Source organism: Buceros rhinoceros, unplaced genomic scaffold (genome assembly GCF_000710305.1).
Source record: "Buceros rhinoceros silvestris isolate BGI_N320 unplaced genomic scaffold, ASM71030v1 scaffold17336, whole genome shotgun sequence".
Taxonomy (NCBI): domain Eukaryota; kingdom Metazoa; phylum Chordata; class Aves; order Bucerotiformes; family Bucerotidae; genus Buceros; species Buceros rhinoceros.
Window position 1 is genome coordinate 97,449 of NW_010416059.1, and position 11,252 is coordinate 108,700.

An 11,252-nucleotide genomic window follows, 5' to 3' on the forward strand; every position below is an offset into this window, starting at 1 on the left:
CCTCATTGCCCAACAGCTCTTTTTCTAGAGCTCTGCTTCTCTGTCCCTGTGAAAGCCCTTTCCATCCATGCTTTCCACTCCCTTTAAACTATTCCTAATGACTCCTTGCCACCATTAGTGCGAGTGTTTCATCATTGGTTTTTGTCATTTGTCAGCCAAACATTGCCTGTGATCCCTTTCTTCTTATTTTTTTTCTTTCTTGGCTCTCTTCTTGGTTTTTGTCAATGACTCTATCCTCTCCCAAATCTCTGCAGTCTCTACTCAGGAATATCAACGAGATCCTCCTGCTTTGTCCAAGGATCTTGCTAGCCTGAGTTGGTTTCTTTCTTGTTCACTTCACACCTTCCTTCTAAGGTATCTCCTCTGTGTGCGGACCTGCTTCTAGCTGTCTTTTATTCATTACATTGTGAGTTACTTCTCAGCTGAATCTGGTACCTTTTCTAAAAGCACTGCCCATCTCTGCTTTGTTGTAAAATCAAGCAGGTTAGCTGAAATTCTCTGACTTACGTTGACACGGTCTGGGACAGAGGGCGAGCGCTTGAACAGGTTTGTCCTAGTCCTGTTTGAGAGCAGTTACAGCACAGACTTCCAGCGAGGGAAGTACCTGCCACCTCCTAACTGGGACTGGTGCTTGGTGCTGTGAAAGCATCTCCCCTCCTTGGTTCACCAGGAGAGGTTTTTACGGGGTGAAAATGCACTAGTCATTTGGAAAGGCTGATTCGGGATTTTGAGGCACTGCCAGGTTTTACAGAGAGGACAGCTCCTGTGATTTTTCTCTTTCTCTGCAGAGGCATAGCTGTACTTTTTTGGTTTCTCCCTTTTATCACAGAGTACACCGTTGGAAATTTTCCTGTTGCTGTGCCTCAGAGTAGTTCTGGCTGTTAAATTCATGCAGCTGTAATGACTCACTCTGTCACTGGGCACAGTGGAGCTGACTGCTTGATGGAGAGAACTGCTTTAGAAAGAATGTTCTAATAAATCTGGTACAAAACAATTTTTAAAAAGTATAATATGCATACTGGTGTTTCCTGATTTTCTTTTTTGATGTGGGAATCCTGGCCTTCAATTAGTGTATTTGATAATTATTTAAATATTGTGTAGATCAGAGAAAAGCATAGATATCTTCGATACCTGTATTTCTTCCTGCGCATATCATAGCGTTTTCATGTGTGAACAAGAACATTTGTGTCTCATTGTAACTTGTACTGCAGTATCAACTCATCTCATGCAGGGTATCACGTCAACGCTTCCGTGGCAGAGACAAGAGCTAGAACTCCTCTTCATGTACATAAGTTGACTGTTGATACAAGTCTACTGGCTTTTTGTAAGCTTAGAAATTTAATCAGCGTTCCTGCTCTACCTGAGCAGGGGTTTATATACTGGTTATTTGCCATCCAAGGCAGATTTTTTTAAGCAAAATTTATTGGCTTTTTTTTTTTTCAGGTCAAATGCACCTGAAATTCTTTATAATGTTTTAATATTGCATTTTCAATGATTTAATTCAACAATTGTATTGAAGCCCTGCTTGCTTCAAATGGACTCTATGTAGAATGCAGGAGTCGAGAGTGATGGGACCTTTTGGTAACCTGAGATCAATAGCTGCAAACCGGTGGAACGCACAGAGTACTCAAGTGGAGTATGTGTCTTGTGAGCTCCTCCTGTCCGAATAATGCCCTGAGGCCTCAGTGATTCACTCACAATTTTGGAAATTTTGAATGGGTGTTTAAATTAAGTAATCCTTCTGCAAATATTCATTTGGTAAAAATAATAATATTAATAAAAATCCATCAAAAGTTATAGGGAAACAAATTTCTTGTTTTGAAAACCTCACTGAGGACAAACCTCACTGAGATTGTGTATAGCCATTGGTATCCCCATCCGTTTGGAAGTATGGAACCTTGCTTAGTTTTCTATATATTAGAAAAAATCAAGCATTTTCTAATCATTGCTATTTTCCTAAGAAATGGGATCAGCTAAGGGTTTTAATGGGACTGAAAAATGAGATCTAGTCTTTACTCTGCTATTCGATAATATATTGTTTAATACTTTATCTCCAAATGGTACTTGTGGCTCCATGTGGAGGTATGGACAGAAGAGAGGGAAATGGACACCAACAAGGGAACCACCTCTCCTATCAGGAAGACTTAGGAGGATTTGTTCAAATGCCAAGTGAATTAAAAAGTCATATACAAACAGTAGTTGTTTCCATGAAAATATTTTCCTGTTTGAAATGAAACTGGTTTTAGCAATTAAGTAAAAGGAGAAATCAAATTTGATAATCACTAAACTGTAACTCAGTCTGGTTTTTACTGCACTTTGGAATTATCACTCATTTTATTACTCATTCTAGCTTGTTATACACAACGCGTTTTCATCCTAAAACCATCACCGTTTCTCTCTCTGGTGAATGGCTCTAGTAATTACGAAACCACCTAATTGATCTTTTGTGTTGTTTTCTGGCTGCTTTGGTGAAGCAGACAAGCACTTTTTACGGTTTCTAATGGCTTTCTGTGCTTTCTGTGGCTGTTTTATTATTTTAGGATTCTGTAAGAAAAACCTGGTTTTTTACTTCAAAGGGATCACATTTAAGCTGATGCCTCGAACTTCTCCCTGAATAAATTCTTGTCTATAGATTTTTCAGCCATGCTATGGCTGCGTTTAAGTACTTTGAGTTTCTGTTTTATTTCCATCTAGTATTTGTGTTTACAAATTATGTCTTCAGAATTGAAAGCTCTGCAGAAGATCAGGAGGTGTTTGTTTCTGAATACATTTCATTTCTCCCTCCCCCTGTTTTTGTTCTTTATTGCACCAGGCAGCGCACTGAAGCATGACAAGAGCTCAAACTCGGCAAACTTCCAAGATGTGGAGGATACGCCTGACAGATGTGTCTTGGAAGAGTCTGAGAGTCCAGGTGAGAGGCACTTAAAGACAATCTCCAAGTATCAAGTGATAAATTTGACACAGCTTTTGGGTCTGTAAAAAAAGCACATTGTAATGCTGTTTCCTTTTCAGCAGCTGCAGTGTCAAATTAATGGTCACCTCCAGGGGTCACAGTGTGGAGCTCTTATCCTTTCCTCTTTCATCAGGAATTCAGGTCTTAGAAAAGGATAAAGGCTTTATGACCAAAAAGAAAGCTGACACTACTAGTTCATTATAATTAGTTTTGGACCGCACTACTTATGTAATATATGTACAATGTCTGACCCTTTGAAGGTAGCATGAGATGATGAAAAATTAGGACTGTATATACTGCAGTTGAATGTTGCAGTGGGCATTCAAACACTGTCTCTGTAGGAAAGCGAATTGGTGGCATTAAATAGCGTGATTCTTTTCTTTAAATCAGCTTACAATCATTATTTCATTTTAATGGCTCTTTACATTGATTCAGCTAAATACAGCAACATCCATAAAGTGCATTCTTTTTGGCGACTAAAAGATTTATCTTCATGTAGTTTCATTATATTTCTCATTATGAAACATCTACAAAATTTATTAAATGAATCCCAAAGGGAAATAATTACATATAAAGTGTGTGTAGTCACAGCTGATTAAAAACATTCTGTGTGACTATATACTAAGATCTTTTAAGCAAACCGTGAGCTTGACCCGCATACACCGTATAGGTAACCTGCACATAGTCCTCATTAGTGAAAGAGTTAAACATCTTTCTTCACTTGATATTTTCCTCCCCTGCTTTATCTGGTTTCTGTGTACCCTCTTGCATCTTTGTGTGCTGATCCGTGTATCATATTTTTGATTCATCGTCTCTGCGGCCTGTCAGCTTAGTTAAGAGATTTCCAAATCTTGCAGCCTGTGCTGACAGGGGGCAGCTGCCAACAGTCCCCTGATCCTTCCCCAAGGAACACTGCTGAGATTTAATTTTCAGTCAAAGGGTGCAGTCTGAAATCCATGTCAGGTCCCCTAAGTCATCTCAGAACCCAGATAGGACCCATGTCTGGGGATTATATTTCAGCACACTCCACTCCTCCAGGATTCCTTGGGAGTTCAAGTGCTGTCATATACCTGATTTGAACTACATTCCCTTTTCATATTTTCCACAGAAATGAACACCAGTGTGTGTTAGAATAATTGAAACCAATGAATTGTAAGTCCGTATTCATTTTTAGAGCCACATAGGCTTGGACTACTTTCTGAACAGCAGAAACCAGCATGAGATTTAGAGAGAAATAGATAATCTACTTGGGAAGGAGCCAAGTTTAGTTCCTTACCTCACCTACAATCTGTGGTGCGTGGCACCGCCTTCAGGAACTGTCTGTAGTCCCTTCAGCAGTGATCATGGGCAAAAGAGTGGATTGTCCAAGTTCCCATCTGTTCTGCAGTGTGAAAGAATTAAACCAAGGTGGCACTGAAATGCTCAGGTGACAATTAATATACCTGAAAGGTAACATTAATTTCAACCTTAAATGAATTCTGTGTGGCAAAGTGTCCACATTTGGATGGGAACTCGAATATCCAATTCTGCATTCTGCCTATCTACATGAAGGAATGGAAAGAATAAAAGCCTGTCGGGAGGTGAATATTGACTGGCAAAAATACATGTTGATAAAGCATCTAAACTTAAAAACTGAGTTCCATTCGGTCCATCTGACATCATTAAACTAGTAATAAACAATGAATTACTCTGGCTTTTGTTTCTGTCCATTCCTGCATTTTAAGACATCTTGTCTTATAGGTCTGAAAACCTCAGGAGATTTCACTACTGGTCTCACTGCTTTCCACTGAGAATTTGTGGCTTGGTTGTCATGGAGACATCGTATTTCTCCAAGAATTGCTCATATTGATCCGTGGACAGGCGTAAATGGCCAGGCGAATGTGAGGAGTAAAGGGGGTTGGGCAGTACTATAAAATGACCAGAGGTTATGGGTCGGAAATAAGCTCATAGCAAACACTTAGGTAAAGAGAAAGAAACAGTTTCATTTTGTTTCAGGATTCCGTTTTTGCACTTTATGCCATTGTCTTCTTTCACTATAGACTGAAAGAAACTTGTTAGTCACTTGTCATGTCAGATCTTTGGTGCTTGTCCTGACACAGCTGTCAGCCTTCCAGCTCTGTGCAGTTCAGGGACACACAACAAAGAGCTACGAACATGAATTATTTATTGCTCCTTGTGCGGATGAAATTCCGTGATAAGAAATTAAGACACTTCTGCCAGAAGTGCTTGTTTGAAAGGAAAGATTTGGTAACACAATACATTTACTTAGAACTTACCACTTACTTCTAGTAGCAAACATTGAAACAATAATATGACATTCGGTTGGCTATGATTTTCTCTGGTATTTCTCAGGTGCTTTAACTTTGAATCTTATCCTAGGATGTTGGCATTTGGTTTGGAGGAACCTGTGACTTTAGAATCTCTCTCACACGTATTCAACGTCTGGGCAAACTTACAAACTTCATTTATAAGTTTTTAATATCAAAGTCTATGTACGTGTTTTGCAGAGTCTCTTGCACTTCACTTACAGTATGTTGTCATGTGCAAAAGTGTTGTTAAGAAATATATTTGGTTTACTGTACCTTCTGATGAGGAAAAGGTGAAAATATGACAATATACCTGCAAGGAATTCCAACTCTCCCTAGACTGGGGTCTTTGTTGCAACTTCACCCAGAATCGGGAAGGCTGTGGAGCAGCTGTTACCAGACCCGTGTGTGCACTGTGTTTTCTAATGGTGAAAGGTGCAGTCTCCAACCTTGACATTAGATTGCGAGTGATTTTCAAAGTGATCTTTATTTTCTGAAATCACATAAAGCTTACTCTGCTTATTTTACTTGCGCATTTTCTGTGTCTCTGCACATGTTCTCACTGCTCTGGATGTCGGCCTCCAGCGATTGTAGAAAAAGGCATATACTCAGATGAATAGCAGGATTCCATTTGACTACCCAAGACACCAGTCTGAGATTTACCTGTGTTTTCTTGTGTTCAGTGTGTGATCTGAACTACTCTCAGATAGGTAATGAAACCCCTCAACCTATACTTTTCTCTTGGATAATTCGCAGTAAACACTTTTCACATGTGATGGACACAGGTAAATATCAGACTGCAGTTTCTTGTCTAAGTGAAATGGATTTTAGTTGCTCCCTTCATGTGCCTACAGGCTGCCATTATCTGTGATAGTGGCCCATGTCTATTTTAGCCCCCACACAGAGGAGATGCTGGGCTTCTCTCTCAGATGCCTAATAGCAGGTTTATCACTGCCATTTTCACCACCTGCTGAGGACTACTTCTGTTTGACATGCAAAGCCTTGGATTTTCAGACTTGTCTCTGTTCTGGCCTTAAACATAATAATCAAATAAGAATGGCAACAGCTTTTTGTAGAACTTAACCTTTAATCACATCAACCCCCCATAAAGAATTAATTATCCCTTAGAGTGCTGCTTTGATATAAAGAAATATTCCCAGCAGTGTTTTCCATTTTATGAGACAAATTTTCCACATTTAGAGAAACTGAGAAAGAGGCTGAAACTGAGTGAACATGGATATGTACGTTAGACTTCTAGGTCTGCCCTATTTTCTAGGTCCAGCCTATTCACCCAAGTTTTCTTGTACAAACAATGATGAAAAATCCACACCTCCAGAGAGAGGACAGATCATCTTATCCAAAGGGAGTTGCTTGAGATGGGTTTTCAGGGGGTTGAGAATTCTCTGAATTTTGTCACTGAAAATCTAAGAAGATTGTAGCAGGACTTGACACGACCTGAGGTGTCTTAGCTTTCAGATGTGCTGCAGTTTCACTAAGGAGTTCTGCAAGTACAGCTCTGATGAGAAAAAGGAACAGGTTTGAGATGAAGTCGCAAGAAACAATGCAGGCACAGATGCCCCTTGCCTCTTATTTCCCCCAACAGACATGTTGCAGCAGACTAGGCAGCACAGAGGGCATTGAGCCTCGCTAATGGAAGGTTGAGTTGGAAGTTGTAGATAGAAATTAGAGTGTTTGCAATCTTTTGGATGTAAACCCTGTAAATGGTAAAAGCCCTGTACGCTTTTGGCCTTCAGTAGCCAGACAGTCTCTGCCCGAGTCAGCTGGTCCCTTCTGCAGCTCCTGATCTCTACCATCCCTTCGTGACGAAAAACATCGCCCATGTTCAATTTTTGCCTCTTCATTTTTTTACTTTTCAGGACAGAATGTAATTCTGGGTGTATAAGAGATAATAGTGAAAATCCAAGGAGTTTTCACGGTCTTTTTTAGTTGTTTGTCCTGGACAGACCTTGGCGTCCGTGAAATACAGTCTGTGAGAGACAGAGCTGCAGCAGATAGAAATGAGAATGTATCAAGAACAACAGACTCTTATTCGCCACAGTGTGCTCAAAAATACAGCACTAAAATTGTAACTATCTCGTTATCAGGCAAGTTATAATTACTCTATCGAATATTCACTTACCAGCTCCAAGTTCCATCTGCTGGAGAGTGCGTTATTTCAGTCAGCACTGTGTCACCTGTAGAGCTGCTGATCAGTACGCAGGCAGAATGTCAAAGTAAATATTCAGTAAATTTCCACATATGAAGCACCCTCAGGAATTACGATTTGCTGTATTTTCATCCGTTAGCAGTAAGTGAGGACTGGTTCAGGAGCAAAGCGCTGGCCGTCGTTGATGATGGTGGTAATGCATGAAGCAGGAAGAGGATGTCATGTAGAGGCAGCGCACTGATCCCCGGCGCGGATAGGCCGTACTGCTCGGTGGCTGTGTGTAAGATGGTAGCACCCAGGAATTATTCCAGAAAGAATTTCCTTAAGAATTTCACAGCAGTGGCTGTAGTGTCACATCCTATCAGCATTCTGGGTTACTAGTGTCATGACTCATAGGTTTCGTTTTGTTTTTTCAAAACAGTGGATCGCACTGTAAAACAGAAGACTACCTAGAGGACATCAAGAAAACATGTATCTCTCTATGTCTATGACACAGTGAGAAAGCTGACAGCTAACATGATAATACAGGATATGAGTTTAGACTGTGAAAACACAGGTTGTGCTGCTTTCTCACTGCTCCTGTACTCAGGGAAGGTGGAGGATCGGTTTAAGCAGTGTTTCTAATACAAGGAATATTTAAAATTCAAGTTGCAAATATTACCATACATGAAATAAGGAGAGATCCTGAAGCTAAAAACTGATGATTGAGAGTGCTTTTCTGTGGAATTCTAATAAACCAGGACAGAATGAAAATATAATGCCGTGTTAGTATAAGCTTCCTGTTACTTCTGTTTACAGCTATTGTAGGGTTATTACTCCTGAAACAAAATATAGATAATTGGAAAATTATTTTTGCAGAGGAAACATATACAATCGATTAATTTAAAGTAGAAATTATCTTTCTGCTGATCCATTGCAATGTTTTCCTTTAAAACAAAAAAGGAAGAAGAGGAGAAGGCTGTTCGGGAGATAAGTTTTGAGTAACGCCATACGTTCTCTTGATGTGTTTTGGCTTCCACATTGCCTCTTGTCACATAGCAGTCATGACATGAAAAGTCCTCTGGAGGTAGAGTTGTGATACTTTTTAACACTGCTAAAAGTTTTCGTTCCATTACAGAAATGATAGTTTATTACTCTAGAAAATGACTGTAAAATAACTTACTTTTTAAAAACAAGCTCTTGCCTATTACCTCAGACTGTAAAACCATTAAACCAGATGAATGCCTTTCTTTTCCAGATGATACGAAGCCACATCCCTGGATTTCTAAAGTGTGCTCCTGTAAGGTGTGTTAGGACACTCTGCTTAGCCGAAAGAATTAGAAGATGCACAAGAGCAGCCACGAAATAGGACGTATGTGGCATGGACGTGAAACGGCTTGTTGCATTTTTTATTGTACACCTTGAACAATTCGTTTTCAGAAGAAATACCTTCCATATGATCAGCTTCTTTTTGCTGATTTATTGGCTTCAATTCACACTTCTGTCACTAATAGATCTACATTTATTCAACCAAATTTAGGTAGTTTTAACGTAGAATATATCAACTCTTTATTTTCAGATGTTTTTCACTAGTTTATATAGTGATTCCAGATCTTACAACTTTGATTGACCATCAAACATTTGCATCAATTTTAATGTTCTTTTACATACATCAAATTTAAATTTTTCTCTCTCCTTGTTTCTGACTTTTATTAGCAATAACATTTTAACACAGAACAAAACCAAATGCATTTGAAATAATTAGAAAACTTTTTGCATTTAAAGAAAAAATGCACATTTTTAATTAAACATGGAATATTTAGAAAGTACTAAAACACAACGGTTCTGTCCATAGGAGAGCAGGGGAAATCGGTTATGAATCTGGTCATGTCTAGGATGTGAATCTTCCTTTTCTATAAATACTGCTATCGCCGTCATCTGTAGAATTGTCGTACCGGAATGAAGTTGGAGAAGGCTGTTGGAGTCCTCTTCTGCAATGAACAGTTCATTGAATTTCCATTTGTGCTCATTGGGAAACACAGCTATACGTATTTGTCTTTTTAAAAAAAATATACATCATTAAGTTTGGAGAATATTTGCAGCTTATTAAACTCATTTATCACCTAATGTTCTGGGTTTTATGCTGGTTTGACAGATAGTGGCCACGCTGAGCAGTAAGCTCACTTCCTGCGTTACAGTAGTGGGAGCGCTAACGAAGTCACAGGGGCTTGAGATGTGCTTTTCTGCATCTGTTTTTTATGGTGGAAGTCATGGTCTGATGTCACCCTTCCTAGTTGTCACATTAGCTGTAAGTTGCCTGAACTAGGAGAGTGAAGGTTTCTTTGGTGCAGGAAGATTGCCAGGCAACTGACGCCTTTGTCACCTGAGGGGAAATGCCATGGCTGCTGGAATGACAAGCCCGGCTTCCTGCTGCCGTGCTATGGCTTGGGTTGGATTAAACATGGAACCAACGTGAAACCCTTTCTTCTGCTGTCTTAGATCCCGAGAGTCCATATCCCTGAGTGCAGCGTATGGCAGCAGAGCCTGCAGAAACATTGAGTGGAAGGGCCTTCTGAGAAGTAGTATTTCAGGTTTTATTCAGCTAAAGAATATGCCATTAAAATATGCTGCAATTCAGAGAAGATAAAGATATATCATTTTTTTCCCTATAATTGCAAATACCATGCAGAAAATTTATAGCTTTTAATAGGAAAGTCACTGTCTTTTACACATTCAGTACTTTTCAGAAACAACTTCACTTATTCTTAGAAGGCATTATATCTTTTGTTTAGATAAGTTTGTATTTGAATTATGGTGACTAAACAATCTGGGTGTTGAGTGTTAAGGCTTCATTCTTTCATTGTACTGGATGTCTGCAATAATTTCATTGATATATTTATAGTTGTACAACACAACTGAAAGCAGAACATGTCTTCAGCTGACATGGATCCTCTTCTTACGGTTAAATCAGAGTTGCAGACATCAAGAGTGTAAAAATAAAATTGCAAATAAGACTACAGGAACTTAGTAACACTGCGGGTAGACGGTAAAACAAACGGCAAATAGCGGATAGACCTTGCTGTCTGCTTTGCTGTGCATCCTTGTCAGCAGTCGCCTCTGGTTTGCTGCAGTCTTCCGCTGGCTTTGGAAAGTCCATTTCCCTTCACAACAAACATTACTGCTCTGCATCAGCATCTGCTGACCCGGGCCAGCTCTGGTCTTCGTGCCAGGGTGACAAATCTCCTTGAAACTCTTTCCACTAGATATTTTAAGAAGTGGTGTGTTCAAAGAGGTCTCGTAGCTCAAGGAACTGGCAGTGGCTGTAACACCCGGTACTGCTGTAGTAGCAATTACATTTGTGCGACACGGTATTTGATTGCTTGTCTTTAATTCTGCAGAGCAGTGCACATCAGCAGCCTGCCAAGGCAGACAGCCCCTTGGAGTGGTTTGTGCAGTGACGATTGCTGTTTGGCACATGCTTATGCGTGCTTTGTGCTAATTACAATTACACTGTCAGTAAGGTAAGGCAGAAACTTTTTTTAGTTGGTACAATTATTTCCCAGTAAGGCAAATATATTTTCCGTGTGGCCTGGATGTCAACAACCAACTTTACAGATTAGGCTCGAGACGAACTCTCTCTCAGAACGATCTTCTCACATCAGAGTCACAGTTTTGGAGCTATATACAAAACCACATGTTAACATCCTGCAGTTGTTTCTTATAAGCCGTAACTGAAGGTACTTTTCTACACCAGTGCAGTCGGATGTACCACTGTGTTCATGCTTATGGAGATTGATTTTACAGCAAAGTTGCAAGGTAATTAAGAATATATTTTTCTACACTGAAG

The 11,252-nt window shown here is 39.7% G+C and overlaps 1 protein-coding gene across 1 annotated transcript in view; it reads left to right on the forward strand.

Annotated features, from left to right (window-relative positions):
• The window catches only part of WDR72 (WD repeat domain 72), a 95,664-nt gene extending 86,945 nt beyond the window's left edge, over window positions 1-8,719 (forward strand). Inside the window, 2 exon segments of the mRNA XM_010137671.1 lie at window positions 2,695-2,911; window positions 8,664-8,719. Coding sequence (XP_010135973.1) covers window positions 2,695-2,911; window positions 8,664-8,719 — 273 coding nt within the window.
• Window positions 8,720-11,252: the final 2,533 nt, after the last annotated feature.